General features: G+C 38.5%; 1 protein-coding gene across 7 annotated transcripts in view; it reads left to right on the top strand.

The window, feature by feature from the left end:
* PIEZO2 (piezo type mechanosensitive ion channel component 2) overlaps positions 1-19,993 on the top strand; it is a 320,464-nt gene that overhangs the window by 106,198 nt on the left and 194,273 nt on the right. For all 7 annotated transcript variants that reach the window (XM_054192479.1, XM_054192473.1, XM_054192475.1 and 4 more), the window contains exon 3: positions 10,988-11,113. In XM_054192479.1, the coding sequence (XP_054048454.1) occupies positions 10,988-11,113 (126 nt within the window). The remainder of the gene's footprint in view (positions 1-10,987; positions 11,114-19,993) is intronic.

The following is a 19,993-nucleotide window of genomic DNA, read 5'->3' as shown; positions in this document are numbered from 1 at the left end:
GCAACTCTTGACCTTTCCTTACCTGTGTTCATAGTATCAACCATTCATTTTTTTCACAGAAGCAATTTAAGATTTCAGAGTGTCGATACCCGCTATGGATTCTATCTCTTAGCCTTTCAGTATTTGGGCTGCTGCCACCAAATGCCTGGCCCATGGTAGTAACCATTCTAGGAAGGAAAGGCATCACTGTTTATTCATTACTCAACTATACGCTTATCTGAAAGACACCTTACTAGCATAGGCTTGACCTACTGTAATGTTGGTCACCTTTTTCCACTATGCAAAACACAGGATGCGTATTGTTGGGTGAAAATTAACTGTTTGCTTCTCTCTGTAGTTATTGTCCCAAAAATTTAACAGGTGTCTTCATATGGAAATGTGATGGTTCACTTATGGTCTTGACCTGTAGGCTTATCAGAGAAACTTCACAGTAAACATTTTGGAGTTGAAAGTAGTGGATTATCTGTGCAAAATACCTTTTTATGATCTACCTAGAATGTGATAGACAATATTACAGCTGTTTTTTTACATACAGAGAGATTAAGAGGGGAGAACTATTGTGTATGCACACATGGAATTGCGATCATAGTGATAATACAGATGTAGTTTTTGTTCTCTGCTTGCTTTGTGAATGGCTTTTGTATATTATTTGCAAGAAAATACTAGTGGTGTCATTAGGAATTCAGCATCGCACTGAGTTCCACGCTTCTCTAGTGTAAGCCTTTTCTTCAATATTGAGAAATGTTGTCATTTCTTCTCCTCAAGGAATCTAGTATTTCTGCAAACATAGGTGAGTTCCTTGATGTCCAGATTTCATGTATATTTATATGTACTGTCATGGTTTAACCCCGGTAAGCAGTTAAGCACCACACAGCCACTCACTCACTTCCCCCTAGTGGGATGGGGGAGAAAATCAGAAGGGTAAAAATGAGAAAACTCGTGGGTTGGCATAAAGACAGTTCAATAGGTAAGGCAAAAGCCACATGCACAAGCAAAGCAAAACAAGGAATTTATTCGCTGCTTCCCATAGTCAGGCAGGTGTTCAGCCATCTTCAGGAAAGCAGGGCCCCATCAAGTGTGACGGTTACTTGGGAATGAAACACTGTTAACTCCAAATGTCCCCCACTTCCCCCCTCTTCCCCCAGCTTTTATTGCTGAGTGTGACATCGTATGGTATGTGATATCCCTTTGGTCAGTTGGGGTCACTGTCCCGGCTGCGTCCCCTCCCAGCCTACTCTCTGGTGAGGTGGGGTGAGAAGCAGAAAAGGCCTTGGTGCTGCGTAGCCCCTGCTCAACAATAACTAAAACATCAGTCTGTTATCAACACTGTCTTCCTCACAAATTCAAAACATAACCCCATACAAGCTACTATGAAGAAAATTGAGTCTATCCCAAACAAAAGCAGTACATCTGCATCCATTTAATTCAGCACATAATAGGAGTACTATGCAGAATGTAGCAAATAAGATTAATTCTGTCGTTAATATGGAAAAAAAAAAAAGGAGAACTTTTGTTCTGAACCTGTTGCAACTGGACTGGAAGATAAATCAGCCAGAGCTGACATTTCCCAAGAAGATGTTTCCTCCATTCCCATGACAGATCATTTCCTGTAAAGACTTTGACAGAAGTTTGTTCTTCTGGAATACTCACCAGAATTTTATTGAAAACTAAGCTTGCTACGTCATCTAAAATATCCTTATACGCATATTCTCTGGTTTCCATAAAGATTTCTAAGATCTGCTTGGCATGACCATCTTCTGTGGTAACTACCTGGACTCCTCCTCAGCGTATGGTCCTTACCTAACTGTCTAATTCTCAGCTGTGTTATATTTTTCACCAATTTGCCAAGCGTGCAAGTTGAATTTAGTGGTCTGTAGTTCTCTGACTTCCTGTAATCTATATTTCTACAGAATTTTACACAATATACAACATAGTCTCTTGAGAAGTTTGTATTTTAATTTCTTTAGAAAACCACCCGATCTTGGTGAAAGGATACTACTAATGTTTATAGGAAGCTATCAGTTCCTCTTCCATTTGCCCACTGCAATAGGTTTTTTTTTTTCTGAAAGTAATATTTTTTTCAGAAAGAAGAAAGTTTCATGGCCATGTGGCATACTAGCATCGTAGTATGTTCTTCAAACACCAGGGAACTTTTAGAAACAAATTTCTTCCATAAATAACTTGCTTTTCCATCTGTCATTCTACTTCCCTAAGCACCTCTGATAAAGAGGGAACGAAGCTATGCCCTTGCATAGGTTACTTCAGCTCTGTGTAGACAGGAGGGCTTAACAGTTCAAACCCTTTCCACTTTTGAAATGTAAAGTTGAAGTCGAAACGCCCAATGCATTTCAGCCCGGGGGCTCTTCAGCCGGGTGATGAGCTGCATTATGTTGTGCTGGCGATACTAACGCAAATTCTTCAGAAAGATGTTAAACTCTTGCCTGAGCTGAAGCAGCCTCTAGAGCTTCTTGGGAATGTTTTGCCAAGGGTAGAAACTCATAGCACAGCTTCCACTGCAAGTTCAGTACGCATAATTATGCACACTTACCCTCTTGTGAAAACATCGTGGTGTAGGGTTCGGTTTGCCATGGCTGTATTAGTCTTATTTACGTAGACTTCTAGCCTTCCCTTCTCACTCTGCCTTGTATTGTATCAAATTTGTTTGCTGTTTGTGAACATACGTGGGTGGGTACTGAAGGGAGAAAATTATTTGCCTCCTAGTAAGTACAGATTTTTTAAAAATGTGTTTCAACTCCGTAGCACATGACCTGCTGTCATCTCCCATTACTTGGGAGTTGTTTGGACTCTCTGTTGTTGAAGGAGCTTAGTAGTGGGTAGAGTTACCTGCTCTTTATGACCGTGGCAGAGGAATGAAGAAAGTAAGTTGCGAGCACTGCTTCTGACAGATAATAATGGCTACATCAATTTGAATTCAAAATAAATATTATCTGTTACTAGCAAATATGGAGAGTCTGGTTCCTCAAGGGAAGTAACTGGAACTCTGACTTAAAAGCCTCAAATCCTCTTGTGAAAGAACAGCTCTGGCTTAAAATTGCTGAGTGTTCATATGCTCTAGTATCTGAGATGATATTTATTTCCTGTATTTAGCTTGGTACAGTCACCTGTCAAATTAAGAAGCAGACATCAAGTAGCTGTTGTTTGCTTTGAAAGCTTATGAGTATCATCTGGAAAAAAAAATGAATGGTTAAGTTCTGAGTCTTGTCTGACAAAATATTTTGTTAACAAAATGGGTGAATTGCCTGTGTAAACTTGCGAGTCAGAGATTATGACTAGCTTGAACGATGGTATTGTCTATTGATGCGGAGGATACAGCTCAGTTCTGGTAGTATTCTGGGCACGAAAACTTCTAGGAAAAACAGGAAATCCTGCAAGAAGTTAGAGTAAGTAGGCATTTATTATCCTATGCAGCACTTTTTATGTTTTCATTTCGGAATCTTTTTTTTTTTTTTAATTACACATAACATTTTTGACTGTGTTTACCCAAGTCTGGTTGGCATTCCTGCAATGTAAGTGTCTATCTCTAAACTGCCTTTTTTTTTCCTTCTTAGGGCTCTGTAGTATTTCAAAAAGAGACAGAAACAGAAAGGCAAATGTAAGGAAACACATAAGTATGTGAAAGACTATGAAGGAACCCACGTTTTACATGCAGATACACAGCTTGGAACAATGTGTCTTGTTTTGCTTTAAAAAGTAATGTAAAATTTTTAGGTAATTATATATTTTGTGATAAACTTGCAAATTCTTGTGGTTTTATCATTAAGAAATAATATAATTTGAAATGCAAAGGAATAAATTAGAGTACAAAAAGTTGCTGAAAATTAAGGAATTATGCCTTGTTTGTAAATTTATTAGAAATATTTTCCATTGGGCACAGTTGTAGATTGCGAGATTTGGCCACGTGCGGGAATAACGTGCATGTTCAGGAAAGCATGGACAAAACTGTTCAAACATTGAGAAACTATTGCGGAAAATTCTAAATCTGAAATCTTGTAATTCTCTGGTCTGGATTTCACTGTGGCCACTTGAGCACATAGCTTTAAACATAGCTAAAGATAATAGCATGAAATCTTAAGCTGTTGTTTGTGGATACGCATGTTAAGGCTTGAACTTGGGCAGGTACAAAATAGACCACGGCATTAGTTAATTGCACTCTGTTTTTTGTCTTGCTGCTGGAAACCCAGCGAGTGAAACAAGTGGTTTGGTATTTTTGCAGTGGTGATGTCTGTGCATTGTTTAAGGCTCTAGGAAGCTCAGATCCTCCAGGTAGAAGATGATGTTGAAATATTAAGATACTCTTGGGGAAAAAAAGAAAATAAATAATGCATTTTCTATTAAGCTAAATATAGATGTACCGACAACTATGCTTACTGTGCAGTGGAAGGATGGCAGCACTTTCAAGAAAGGAGGAAGTAAGTTTTGTTTTTATTTTGGGTAGAAAATGCCAGCAGTCTTTTAACCATTAAAATAATTCCTGGCAGCTTCAGGATGATTTAAGCATTATCTTTTTTGAGTCTACGTAAGAAGTACACGTAAGACTTAGTGAATAGCAGCCGATACGCAGTTACTTTACATGGTGGATCAATGGCTTGCCATTGCACAATATACAGTGTACAAGGCACACCGTTACCAAATGTTATTCTTAGTATAGTCCTTCCAAATGACCGCCTTCCTCTATCCCTTATTCATAGCTTTGTCCCGTTGTGTTTCAGCACAGAAGAGGCCGAAACTCTAAGCATAGAGTACTGAGTACGTAGCTGTACCGCACATGTAGAAATACTACGGATATTTTATGTCTCAGAAAGATTGTTTATTAATAGATATAACTAGCACTAGTGAACATTTAGCATCATTCTTACAGAACCTCGAACTGGAGGGCACTGTCTCTCTGCGCCTCCAGAAGCGCACAAGGAAGAGAAGTGTTGAAAACACTGAGATGAAGCTTACCCTGCACATTGGGGCATAAGTACAGATTGTAACTGTAAAGGAGAAATAGCGAAAATTAGCCTCTGCGGAGCACCGGTGTTAGCAATGGATGGTGTAGAGGTATCTAAAACAGTTTGACTTCCGCTGACTTGCAAGCTGTGCGCTTAAAGCCAGGATCACATCAAGTATCAATACCCTCGCAGTGAAGCAGTCAGTCTTACTTGATCAACCTTTTATGCAACACTGAGAGCCCTTCAGTCCCTGTTCATGTGCTCAAAGATATGCATGTCCTTAACTGCTTTCTTGGACAGGGCCAAATTGCTGTGTGCCTTGCAAATTTAATCCTGTAGTCATCACTGAAAATCTCAGCTGAATTTAGAACTCCTATTTGAACCCTTTCTTCGTCTTCCATGGTCATCAGGAGGTGTTCTGCTGTGTTAAATGTCAATTACTGTACCATAGTGCTGATGAATTCAGGAAAGGGGACCGGGCTGTATTCTTCAGTGTTGCTGGCTGCCCATACTGAAATACGAGGTTTTCCTTTCAAATGGAAGATGGATATATCAGCACTTATTTCATGCTTATAAACTTTCACCTGTGTTTATGTTTAAATCTGTGAATCTGTGTTTGACACTTGTGGCCAAAGTGGCAGATGTTCATGTTCGACTCAGTGATGACAATTTTCTGATGATTGGCTGGAACCAGCTCTTATTTTTTATCACCTCTGAAACTTCATCAGAAGCCAACTTCTTGCATTTATCTCACTAAGTTAGTTATGGTATCTTGAGGCACTTAAAACAGAGCTGACCAAAGGTGGTATTTCTTTTATTTGGGAAATTATGATGTTTTGATTTTTTTTTTTCTTGCAGATCATATGACCCCCAAACTTCCAGATTTTTCCAAAGGACAGCTGTTTTGAATTAAATGTTTTCTAACTGCCCCAATCTATAGTATAGATGATGTTGACAGACTCCTGTTTGGAACCATGGAGCAGGGGATTAAAGTCTCGGGACCCTGTTTCCAGCTAGATTTTGAGGTGATGCTCGGTTTCCTGATGGGAAATCAAGAAGTTAAGATTTTAAGATTTCTAGCTGAAACAAATTCTGTGGGACTGACCCTGTCTGTGCTGCAGAAGTTTACTGCAACCAATCCTCGCCCCCAGAGCTCTTCAGTTTTATGTTTGTCACTTACTGATGAAGAGGTTTATTAAAAAATAAATCCTGAATGGCTGTAATAGAGTATCTTTACTAACTGAAGTGTCACTAGTTCAGGAGATAAATGCACATTAATATTTATCCCTCAGTGTATGCTATCAAAGATTATGTGAAAAATGACTTGTGCTTTGGTATTTCATCTGCTGTGATCTGAATAAAAAGTTTTGTGTAAATAAAATTCCCAAGCAAAACTGTTGAAGTAGAATTGAAGGTGTTGCAGCAGTTTGGGGTAAAATGTACAGCTGAAGAGGTGTTACGATTATCCAAAACCCAACTGACTTCAGAAAATGCAACACTAAGGTTACATTTTAAAAAAAAAAAATATTTTCTTCCTCTATTTTCCCTATTGAGATACCATTATGGCATGCAGAATGGATACTGACGCTTTGAACTTATCACCTTCTGCATATAGATGCTTAGTGCTGCTTACTGAAAAATCAGGATAAACTGTTAGCAGTATTATTAACTTTGTTATAGACTCAACCCGTTTTTTTGTTCTGCCACATCCAATAGATCTGAAAGAGGAAAAAAAGAATGTGTGGAATGAAAAGACACCTTACAAGTAACTGAAAGTATGATACGATATGATACGATATGATATGATATAGTATGATGGGCTCTTCGCAATAGTCTAAGGTTCTTGGAGAGGTTATGTTGTAAAAGCATATACGTGTGATTTAAAGCAGATCTCAGCGACAACTGGCCATTCAGTTATTTGATGCCCTATTAGCACACTGTTTTGGAAGAAGCTCTTAGGAAGTTCTGGGTGTACAAAAAAAAATGAATTCTGTTATACTCCACTGTTTGAGGGAAAAGGGTAGCAGAAAAGATCACAGGACTGCCTGTCTAACCATGAATGTACTATTTTTCTATATTGGAAATACTGTGAGCAGCAGGCTCCACCTTTGCATACAATTGTGATGTAGGCAGTCAAGAGGTGCATGTGTTTGTTGAGGGCAGCAGTCCTGGTTGGACACATTCAAATAGTTAGTTGCACTGAGGCTACGTGCCTGTGCCTGGGGGGCGACATGCCATTACTAATCCGGCTCTTGGCTGGATTACGTTTGAAAAATAAGAAATGGATTCCTCTGCCATGTGTGAAAAACTTTTGGCCCTCTTGACTCCAGTTTAGTGTTGCAGCTGGGCTGGAGAGAAAGAGGGTAATGAAGCCTTTGAATCCTCACCGGCTTCCTGCAGGTGTAACGGGAGGGGAGAAAGCCCTTTCCCAGGAGCCTTCTGGAGGGACAAGGAGGCTGGAGCAACCTCCCTACATTGGGGTATGTTTCTAAAGCGACATGCCAGGTTTTGATCCCTCTGGGTGCCATTAGGAATGGCACACTGTACCTGAAAGCAAACCCATTTTTCTTAGTCTTTCAGGCCAGTTGTGAGGCAAATCTGCTCTCTCCTTTCCATCCGTCACAGTTTGCTGAAGCTGGTGGCACCGTGTTGGTGTGAGTAAAATCAGAACCCAGCGCTCAAGCTACAAACCCAGGTGTTTTGCCAGAAGTTGTTTCTCATTTTAGTCTTGATGGACATACATGAGTCTACACATCTGAGACAAAAATGAAGGCATCGGTGTTGTGATTTCTGATGTGGGCTGGGGTGATGTTCTCTTGCGTGTCTGTTCTGTCCACGCAGCTTTCTGAACAGTACGTATTTCCTTTCTGTGTGGGACAGTCAGCTTCCATTAATGTCCCTAAGGACTTCATGTTAGGGCAACTGAACAGTTACAGTATGTTTTAGCAAAAGGGTTGTAACTGTGGGTGAATTAGAATAAATAAAAATTAAAGAAGGATGACAGAAACCTTTCTCCCTCATTGTAAGAAGCTCTGTTTTATTCCCCATGTTTAATTTCATCCCATGTCTTTTCTCACCACCTCAGTTCTGTACGCATACAGTTAATTTTTTCTTTGTGTAATTTAGAACTAAGTTTCCAGTAGAAAGAAAAAAATGTAAGTAAAAATACAGTCAAATGGGTTTATGCAAACTCCACTATAAATTGAAACTCATCCCTTATCCAAATCTGTCACTTCTTCCTTGGCATAAATTATGTATCCAGTAATTCACTGATGTTTAGCACTCCCGTTTCTCCCAAGTTGTTGATGTCTCTCCAAAGCTTTTGAAATTGGGGGCATAGTATTTCTTACTTTTCTCCAAATACTTCTTGTGTCTAGTTTGTGCTGGCACAGCGGAATGAGGTGCAGGCAAAGGGCTCCTGCTCAGTAGGATCTGATGGTGGTCCTGTCCCACCAATGGCCACGAAGGGAGCAGCCCTTGAGAAATGCTGTAACCTGCAGTGAAGATGTCTAGCTGCCGTCCAGCTGCATATTTCCCCTGCCATATTTACCAGTACACTGAGACACTATTTATTATCACAAGAGTTAATAGTCCTTTAAAATTTTCGCTGGCTTTGTGCTGAAGGGGATCTTTTTTCAACATACCAGCATTTCAAGAAATACATTTTCAACATTTTCCACAGTTCTTGAAAGGAAGACAATTGCAAAATCTGAGACTTTGTTAAAGAAATGGTTTGTTCAATCTACAATTCAAATATGTTTGTTTTCAAGATTTAAAAAAATGAAATCTAAAGTTGCGATATGTTATGGAGAGAAATGGCATTTGAAATATTGAAAGATGGACCCAAGATTTTTAATACTTTTATTTCTTTATGTGGAAACAGTTTGGGAAATGAATGTGCGTTGACTAATTGCATTGCTTTTTTTTTTTCCCTTCGGAGGCTGCCTGAAACAATTCTGTCAAAAAACTTCCAAATCCACTTCTATATGGAAAATTCAGTGCTTGGTATCTACTGAATTGTTAACTCCCAAGCACTGATGAGTGTTTGTGACTCAGAACTTCAGAAGGAACTTCATCAAACTGTGTTTAAAATCTGTACATTTTAACACAGCTGTTAAGTCCATGGAGTTTGTGTTTGTCTCCAGCTTTGAGATACATCATTTGTAGTATATTCTGAACATGCAGCTCTCGTAATACCGTGAGCGTGGGATTTGGTAATGCAGGAACAAACCACCAAATATTGAAACTTGCCAAAAAATTGTAAAAGCTAGCAGTCCTTGGATTGCATTACATATGACATCACATTTAACAAATGATTTAATAACGTGTAGCTTGTCATATATTCATTCTTCTAATGATTTTGAAAATATGAGTTATTTTGTAATTTATGGTTTTATAGTACTTAGAAGTTGTTGATCTAAGCCAGGACACCAGGCCAGCTTCTGTAGAAGAGGAACAAAAAAATTACCTCTGACCCAAAGAATTTAAAATCTAGTCTTTTTCTTGTAATGCTCTGCAGCCCGGGTTTTCTGCTTTCTGTGTGGACTCTGGTGTCTCACCAATAAAGGCTAGTGAATAGGTCATAGAAAGCATGAATCTGGTGAATGTATCTTCCTTTTTAGATCACAGAAATTCGTACGTAGGCTCACTCTTGCCATTTTTCATTTTGTTTGAATTGTTTAATCTCTTTATTTAAAAAAAAATAGGGAAATTCATGATAGGCATTTGGTATTCAAAATTTGCAGGTAAGATAGTGATCATATAACAAAAGGTTTGAGTCTAATGGAGTGAGGTAGTCTGTAACTCTTTCTAAAATTGCTGAATCATGTGGATCTGATACTTTGTTTTATAAAGTACCATTTGGGCCATCGATGACATTCTTGAACTATAACAAATATAAAGCAAAAAGCTGATTTACTGGCTATATACAGAATATGAAGCATCATCTTCTTTCTAGTAGTTGCTCATAACAGACACATGCAGAGTAAGTATGAACGAAACAGGCTGCGTGTAGAGTGAACATTTCTCAGGTATTCTCTGCTAGTTCTGCCCTCCATAGCCTTGGCTTTATTTGTAACCTTGGGAAAGAATTCCAGCAGTGCTGTTCTTTAGTATGTAAATTAAAAAAATGACCCTCAAATGCATAAAGTGGGTGGTGCAAGAATCTAGGTATAAACCACTTTGGAAATAGAACTTTTACTGCGGATAGGTCAGGTAGGGTGATGTTTAATGTTGTCTTTTATCGGCAACACAACTTAGTCTTGAAGATGCGTATTTTCTGAAACACTAATGGTTTACTTTATTTATTCGTACCTTGCAAGTTTGGCTGCCTGTGATTAAGCTGAGTGTTTCCTAGAGGATTTATAAGGCGTTTTCTAAGTCTTCATCAAACATTTTCTATTGGGTTTTGGCTATAGATATCCAATAAATCATAGAGGAACTATGACCAAGTGTATCTGGCACAGGATTCTGCAGTGTGTACTGAAAATTATTTCCAAAAACTTCTGAAGGAAGAGGAAGAGGGCAGTCTGCACAAAGCAAAGCATTCATTTGAAAGTATGTCTCTACTACTGAGCCAAACTGAGGGGTTTGTGTTGTTATCGCCCTTCCTATGTAATTTTTTTTGGAAAGAGTAATTAGATTAATAGGTTTTTATTTTCTCAAGATTTGAAGTATCATCCATAGTTTGTCTTTGGACTAGGTAACATGGTGGTAAGCATTGTGATGTTATTATTGATATAAAATTGCTATCTGGACACGACAAACATTATTTTTTTTTATATCCAAAAAGTAAAAGGAAGTATCAGTAATAACAGTCATTGGGTTTTGTGATTAAAGAGTACTCAAAGACGCTATAATTTAAGTATGTTTTTTGCTGTAATGTTGACTTTCTTAAGGGGCAATCACAAGTTACGTGGAACTGACTTGTAGAAATATCCTTGGTCAGGATATTTTTACTGATTTTATACTGAAAACCTTTAAGCAATGTTTAGAAATTCACCAACTATATGTATGTATATTTTGTCTTTTAGGGCATACAGGACGATTATTAAAATCTCTGTGTTTCACCAGTCTATCATTTCTGCTGCTGCACATCATCTTTCAGATTACAATAAACAGTCTTGAAGCTGGAAAAACTATTGAACCTGGTTTTAACTGTGAGTAAAACCTTTTAGTTTTTATTAATATTTTAACTGTCCAAATGCTTCAGTGGTTTGAAAGGTGAAACATTGATGAGAAGGCACTTAGCTGCAGCTTGCTTCTGTTTCCTTAAGCTTGTTGCCTTAAGAATTACTGTTAGTAGGGCAAGAAGACTTAAGTGGGTTTAAGAAATGAGACAAGTATATTAACTAGTTGTTCCCACCAGAGAGGCATTTTTTGGGGGGGGTTTAGCACTGGCTATTGTATGTCTTCATCTTTTAGGCTTTCTCAAAATTCCCTCAGAACCTGAGGTGGCTACACGTTTGTGTTATTAGATCATAATTCAATGTATTAAGAATAAAATGAGATACAGTAATGAAAACCCCTCTACCCATGTATTATGACTGTGTCTGATGGAGCTCTCTTCAGTTGTTCGTTTAATTTAACTTTAAATCTTGTCCCTGAGGTTTATGTTTCTAAACAGTATTTGTCTCTTCTTTATTTATATGTAAACACTACTTGAAAATATATTGCATGACATTTTGTATCTTCCTCTCTCAGGAAATGTTCTTCAATAATTCAAAAGCAAACATTCTTTATTGTGCAGAAGTTAATTAAAATATCTATCCAGTGATTTGGATATGTAACCTCCAGGTAGAAACTATTTGTACTTGTCTTACAATGCTTACGTTTAACATTTAAATCTGTCAACTTACCTTTGATAAATTTCCATTTAATTTATCACAGAGTATGCTGCTGCCACTTGAGTAAACAGTTGTACTACAATTCAACACAAGAAACCTTATGTGAAGTAAAGCATTTGACTTAAAGTAACAAAATCCTCAGGAAACTTGGAGCGAGCATTACCATTTCACCTTTAACTCAAACCATTTCTTAAAGTAAAAGGCATAATTGTGTTTATGAATTGCCAGTTTTAACTGGAATGTCTGGGGCTTTGTCAGTTCAAATCAGACCTTCAGAGTCTAAAAATATGTTTTATTTTTTTCAAAAATGTATAGTACTGATTGAGTGAACTGAATTAGTTGTTTTCCTATATCTGTTTAACATTCTTATTCTTATGACATATACATGATTTTTACTTAGATTAGAGTAATTGTATCAGCTAGACACTGTATTGGTAGAGAGTTCCTAACTGTCCAAGACAGGGATGAAACCACTGTCTTTTTCTTCCTCCCGCGGTGGGAATTGGGATCTACAGTGGGAACTGATAAAAAGAATTACTTCATCCTGAAGAGTCCACTCCTGAAGAAACAGATAGACTATACCATTTCTGCCTGTTTATTAGCAGTGGCTGAATGCAATAGCTTCTATCCTAGCTGCCATTAATAATGATTTCTTTACCTGGGGCCTCACAGGACAATGGGTATGGTTGTAGGAGTACATTAGCTGTGCCTCGGATTGCTCTCTGACACCAAGGCCAGTTGACATGAGATGACCCACATCCTTGCCATTAAGCTCTCTTTGCCTCCTGGGCTCAGAGAGTGGGTTGAAGTTGCCTGTTGGGAATGGTATTTATCCCACAGGAACTGCCAAACTGTGCCTGGCTTGTTCGGGAGAGAAGTTGTCTGACCAAAGTTGTTCTGAGATTGTTTTAACTGTTTAGCAACATGAAAAATTCATCTGTTGAATTTTAGTGCCTGAATACGTTAGCGGGGTAAACTGGCACCATTTAGATTACTGGTATGGCTAGAGTTGGTGAGCTTCAGGTGAAGGTAGTGAAGAGGGGAATGTGATACTGGCATTATGGATGCTGGGCCCGCAGGGTGCTGAAGGAGAAGTTAAAGGAGGTATAAAGACCGTTGTGAATGAAGGGGAGAGAAAAGGCCAAGACCTTTCCTAGATCAGGCAATAAGATCAATTATTGTCATGAAATGGCACCAGAGTATACGTGGTACTGTGTAGGTGAGGAGAAGACTGCTTTCCAGCTCCAAAAAGTACTTTGGTAGTACTTCTGCTTGTAATTACTTGGTGACACAGCCCCACTGTATTTCCTGTTCCCCAGCTATATGAATAATGCTTTGCAAAATTGACTACAGCAGTGTGCTAAGCCATAGTTGGAGAAACAACAGCACTGTGCCCATAGCGTCTGCATTATGATCTCTGCATTTTAGAGTTAGCTGTTAGTGTTTATTCAACTCTTTTCACTCAGTAAGAAGTACAGAAGGGTAGACTGGAAGACTGGAGTTTTCTGTTTCCCTATCCAGACCCGGATCAACTATTAATAAGACATTTTTTTACAACTGTTTGTCTTAAGCCCTGTGTGCTCCACTGGAAATATTCTGCAGTCTTTTCTGATAGTTATCATTAGGAAGTTTTTCTCCTGTTAGTCAAAATATTCTGTCTTTGTCCTTCAGCCTGATGTGGAAATAGAAAAAACCTTTCTCTTAGTCTTTATGGTTACCGGTTATGTATTTGAAGGCTGCAGTCGTGTCTGTCATATGTACTCTTTTCTCTCATTTTCTTCTCTTTATACAACTTCAGTCCCTCCACACTTTCTCTATGGGTTGTTTCCTGGGAAGGAGAGCAGTTTTATCCTTGTTGAAGATAAGACCTTGCTGCTCTACTTCTGTTTTCTCCAAGTGGTCCAGATATTTCTTGAAGTTCAGTGCCCAAAGCTAGGCAGTGTTTCAGCTGAGAATTTACTAGCACATACAATTGGTATAACAATTACCCAGGTGTCTACAAGTGGCGCTCCCTGTTTATGTATTACTGGGTAGTACTTTTTGTAATGGTAGCATTGTCTCACACTTTATTTTTGATTCACTGTAACCCACAAATCCTTTTCTGCAGAACAGACTATGATTTCTGATCCCATATTTATGTAGGTGAACATTCATACGTTATAATGGAAATGTAAGTTTCCCCATTTTTTAATGTATTTTTTTTAAAGTAGTTTCTTTTTTCGTCAAGACTGTTCTGAATTGTATCTCCCAATTTGCTTGTGGCCCCTCTTATGGGGGCTGTCTGCAAGTACCACCTTTAAAGGCTTTTGGATATACTAAAATGTTTTATTTTTCCTTTAAATTTAATCTTTGTTTTGATTTTGCTGGAGCGGTAATATCTCCCTGAATTTAAATAAATTAAAACATATATTGCCCTCATTTAAATGAAGTAAGTAGTGTAAATGTGCACGTTTGGTACACTACTTTCTAGGCTGAATAAAAAGACCATACAAGGAGGAAGGGAAAAAAGTGTAATAGCAGAAAGGAGAAAAAAGCTTCCAATTATTTTAGTTTATGTTTAGTTGCTTATTGTTTCCGTGATAAAGTATGTGAAATTTTCATGTGGTAGAGTGATTGTTCCCTGTGTTGCTTTCATCCTACAGGGAAATTAAAGCTGCTTCTGCAATTCCCTAATTTTTACCTTAAAAAATGAATGAATAAATGTTTCTACTTAATTCTGTATTTTTTTTGGAATTTGTTGCCTTTGTGTAGTTAATAATCTAACTCCTATCCGTTTCAGAAATGAGTGAGGGGGATATACCTTTGTCTTCAGGATCTGTAGGTTAGTTTGTCTGAGTATGTTCAAATGCCAACTACTGAATCAAAAGATCATTTTCTGGTTTTAGTTTTTCTTTTCACACTGCTGTATTAAAGCCTCTGAAAATATTTTCATTTTGGTAATAGAAACACTTGAAAAATGTTTAAATTATAGGCGTGATACAAACTATCACCTCTTAAACCTTATACAGTTATAGTTTCATTTTGGAAATGAAGAACAACCATCCCTTTATCTTTTCCATCCAGACGCGGTTTAATTTGGGCCTTCTGCAAGAACGAAGCATACACATAGCATTTCAGGCTCATTTTAAAATATTCTGCTCTTATCCTGGGCTTAATTTATTCAACATCAGCTGATAGATAGTCTTTCGGATAAGTAGGTCTTGGAACATTTACCTTCTTCAGCTTGTTATTCTTTTCTAACCCTTCCTCTTTTAGAGCTCATGTACCTTCTCTTTCAGGATGACTACAAAATGTTACAGCATTCTGTAAGCTATACAGGAGATGTGTATTGGTGGGTTGATAGAGGTGTTTAAAAATGTTTAGCTAACAGAGGGTCCTTGTTCCTTCAGAGCCTTGTGAGTATTGCTTAGCACTAATAAAATGACGTCGTTGTTAGAACTCCTTGTTTAGCTTAATGAAAGATTTCTGGTTGGCCACAGCTGCATTGTATGGAACTAACATTGAATTATCCCTCAGATAGCTTCTTTTTAAAATCATAGTTCGTATAGGGAAGGAAAAGAATAAATACAGAAAGAAATACAGAAAGGGTGAGCTGAGCTAATCTTTTTAAGCCATCAAGAGCTAGGCAATCAGTCTTGTTTCACTGATGATGTCTCCGTATAAAACAGAATCTGATTTTGAGATGTAGTAGTATTCATGCAGTAATACAATTTCATTATTAAATTTGTACTTCTTATGGAATAAAATTCTGATTATTAGATTAGGTAATGTCTTTTGAGTATAGAATCTGTGAGACAGGCAATTGAAAATTAGATTACAAGGTAATATTGAGTCTCATTCTTCAGTGTGCATGCTATAGTTCTTTCCTAGGACTAATTTTAAACATCCTTAAGAATGGCATTTCCACCAGCAGGAATGTTTTCCATGATGTTCGCTTAAACTTTATTTCCAATAAATTAGTGCAATTATTGCTCATCATACTACTCCTCTGTAAGTGTATCCTCTTCTTGTGTTTAGTAAGTCTGTAAAAATACTCCAGTTTCTTTTTCTCTTAGTAGTGGTGTACATCCGTGGTTTTGGTGTGCTGACTCTACCATCTCTTGGTCTTGAATTCTGCAAATGGATCTACTGAAACGCTTATTTTTTCAGAACAGTATTTTAGTCCATGAGAAATGCAACTAAGAATGGTTCAACTATTCACTAATTAAGTTTGTATTCAGTGTTTGTTGGAACACCAAAAGCAGCATTTCAGGTATTTTCTTATACATCAAATAATAGAACTGATGGAGCTGAAATGGATACCTTGAACTCCTTCTGAAGACTTTCTGTGAATCACTGCGTTTGTTTACTGTGTATAGTTTGAGTGCTTTATTTACAAAGTGGTTCTGTGTAGAAAAAGGGAGATTAGGCTTAAAGCACCAAGTTGCCTAGATAGCTTCTCTGTTAGATCATGGGAACTAAATTCAGATACTTCTCTGTCCCCAGTATGCCGAGTGAATGTCAAACAAATGCATGCCACCATTGTGGAATCATAATAACTTTCTGCTTTAGATAAATTTTGAAATGATTTCTTGGCTGACAGACCATCCTGTGTTTGCATTACTACAAGTGTGTCCCTGAGGTTTTGGGTTATATTAGGAAGCAGCAATACCCAGTACAAATAAATTAGATTTCACCATTTATTGAAAGCTCAGACTTGGGACTCCAGCTGACCTTTTGTAGGAATGAATAAGTACCTGGTGAGCTTTCATGTCTTTTATACCCTCCTGGGTGTGCTTTTAAAGTTGTGCTGGTTTTGAAAAGTACTGCATCTGTAAAGGCCATCGTATTTGATATGAATATGAGCCAGCAGCGTGCCCAGGTGGCGAAAAAGCCCAATAGCATCGTGGCTTATATCAGAAATAGTGTGGCCAGCAGGACTAGGGGAGTGATCGCCCCCCCCATACTCGGCACTGGTGAGGCCCCACCTTGAATACTATGTCCAGCTTTGGGCCTGTCACTACAAGAAAGACATTGAGGTGCAGGACCGTGTCTGGAGAAGGGCATTGAAGCTGGTGAAGGGTCTGGAGCACAAGTCTTATGAGGAGCGGCTGAGGGAACTTGGGGTTGTTTAGGCTGGAGAAAAGGAGGCTGAGGGGAGACCTTATCGCTCTCTACAACTACCTGAAAAGAGGTTGTAGTGAGGTGGGGGTCGGTCTGTTTTCCCAAGTAACAAGCGATAGGGCAAGAGGAAATAGCTTCAAGTTGTGCCAGAGGAGGTTGAGATTGATATTAGGAAAAATTTCTTCTCTGAAAGGGTTGTCAAGCATTGGAACAGGCTGCCCAGGGAAGTGGTTGAGTCACCATCCCTGGAGGTATTTAAAAGACGCGTAGATGGGGTGCTGAGGGACATGGTTTAGTGGTGGACTTGGCAGTGTTAGGCTGATGGTTGGACTTGATGATCTTAAATGTCTTTTCCAACCTAAGCGATTCTGTGATTCTGTGATTTCTAGTTGGATTTATTAATGCATTGGAAATAAAGATGCTGTTTTTACTTATAAAGGGGCAAAAGATTAAGAGACTTCATACAGAGTTTCATATTTCTATTTCAAAGGTGGATGGCAGGTGCATGCAGGTCTTTTAAATACTATGACTGACTGGCCCAGCTCCTGCCTGGAGTTTGAGCGTGTCTCATGGACTTTTGTCATCATTTCATGAGGGGCTGCCGTGAAAACAAATATTTTGAAAATTTGAAATACTGTCATGAAACAAATATTGTGATAATTTCTTGACCGTGAATTGTCTTGATAATTCTGACAATTTTAATTGCAAACACATTACTTCATATGAAATTAAATTAATCCAAGTGGCACTAAGAAAACTAGTAAGTTTACGTAACAAGGTAACATTTTTGAGCGGAAGTCATGGCAAAGTAAATGTTTCCTTTTAATACTGAAAAAGTCACTGTGTCCTCTGGAAAGATTTTGCTTACCAAAATCAAAGGTAACAGTTACCCACGTTCTACAGTGCCCAAGCAAACCAGTGTTAGATCCCAGGCACATCAGCTCATTCTTCCCTAATGAACGCATCCATTTCTCATGACCAGGCAGATGCTCAAGGCACTTTCCAGACAATTGTTTTAGTGACAGAGTTGTGAGATCTTCAGTCACCTCCATGTATGTGTAAATACTGTTCCTTTTTTGTTTAACGAATTCTTCATTTCAACATTCAAGGGTCTACCTCAAACCTGAGCCCTTCTTTTGCCCTCATGCCTGCATTTTCTCACATTTCTTTATTCTGAGATATGTCGAGACTGAAGTGTTTAGTCCCTTCAGCAATTGCCTTGGGCTATTGTAGTTGAAACTAAAATGGATGTCATTTGTTAGCTTATCTCAGTTTGAAAATGTATGTTTGAAAGCAAACCTTTATTCCACTAAGAGTGGGTATTATCTTGCTGGACGTCTGCATTTTAATCATATTTTTCTGTGTCATCTCAAAGATTATAATCTTGGCCAAAGTTTGAGTAAAAAAAAAAAAAAAGCTTTTAAATGTCAGTATAAGGATTTCATCCTTCTTATCCCAAGCAGTAAGACTGTCTCTTTGTGGCACTTCCATCTGCCCAGTGCCATGAGGATTAAAAAAACCCCTGCCTTGATTTAGCTTGTAAACTCCTCCGAGAAGGGACTTTTCCCGTTCATTGGTTTGTACTGTATGACCTGCAGTAGGAGTTGTCTGTACAGCTCAGGGCTTAATGGAAATACCACAACTTAAAGAATAATGAGAATAGGATTTCTTCGGAGCTTCCCTCTTATCAGTGACTAACCCTGCAGAATAATGAGCTTAAAAGCAATGAGGAACCATTTATTCAAATCTCCACCGAGAGGGAAAATTCTTCAGAGATTAGCACAGGTAGCGTACATGTGGATTGCAGTAGAGCATTTGTAGCTGAAGTTCCTGTCATACTACTTCACATGGCAGGTACCTCTGAAAACCTACCAAATGACAGAAAAATAGGAGACATGAAGTAAAGGGAAAAAAAAAAAGTTAATGTAGTTCCTGTCATTCTCTGATTTCATAGTGTGCAGCTTCTTGCATAGGTGATATGCAGTGTCTGAGTCATTAAATATGTAAAAAGGAATTTTTCCTGTGGAGTCAAGGAGAATTTGGGACTAAAAAGGATGCTTAGCTATAAAAAGTGCTGTAAGAGCAGGTTGTGGTGCACAAATATGGTCGTTATACAAGGTCCTAAAAAGGCATGTAGTTGTACAGTATTACCAATGACCATTTCTGACTGTCACTTCAGTGTTTCCAAGAGTCAAAAATGTATAGCACAAGGAACACATCCTGTGATAAACTAGTCAAAGGTGCGCGTGTGCTTTTTTTGCCTCACCAGAAACTTGCAACAATAGTTTATTCTGCATGTGAAAGTTAATTTTCCTTTAATTCAGAACATATTGAATGTCAACATTTCATCAACGCTTTTAGTGCAACTTTATGCAGCCAGGAAATTTATGACTGGGGAAACAGAAGCTTCTGTAACTGCTTCTTAGGCACGTATGATAAGTCCTGCTTAATTTCCTGCTGGGTGTTACTGCCTAGCAGTTCGGAAAGTTGGTGTTCATTGTACTTATGGAGTCTTTATTTCTGGACTCACGCGCTGCCATGTGAAAATTGAGCAGTATGCTAAATACTCACTTTCAGCCTTGATATCTAAAACCTTCTCTGTAATGTATATAATTATGCTGTAACGATGTTAGCATACTCATTTGTGTTCCTCCATTTAAGAGAGCCTGACATAGGAGGTGATCCTTCTCACTGCCGCTCACAATTTGTGGTTTTGACAGTCAGATTTGCATTGGAGAGAAGAGGTGGGAAACCGCTGGGTGACCCATGGTGTGTACTGCTTGTTTCCGAAGCTGGTGGACTTCCAAAGGTATTCTTATGTTGTACCTGAGGGAACACCCAGCAGGCCTGTTGGTGCTGTGATGCAGACTTGGGCAGTCTGCTGACTGCGGGGTAGTAGAAAAGAAGGATGCCCCTCACTATTACCTTGTTTTGGGGGCTGCTGGTAGGAGGGATCAAGTAGCTGTTGTCTGTCTCCCTCTGCCCTCCTAAGGGTAGGAGGTGAAGTAGCAAATGTAAGGAAGAAATCAAGGCCAGCTGTGAAGGAGAAGGCACTTGATAAAACTTGAGAGAGGAGAGCAGAATGTATGT

The sequence above is a fragment of the Rissa tridactyla genome, chromosome 2, assembly GCF_028500815.1.
Source record: "Rissa tridactyla isolate bRisTri1 chromosome 2, bRisTri1.patW.cur.20221130, whole genome shotgun sequence".
NCBI lineage: Eukaryota > Metazoa > Chordata > Aves > Charadriiformes > Laridae > Rissa > Rissa tridactyla.
Note: the sequence above shows the minus strand (reverse complement) of the source record. Positions and strands in the feature narration are given on the sequence as shown.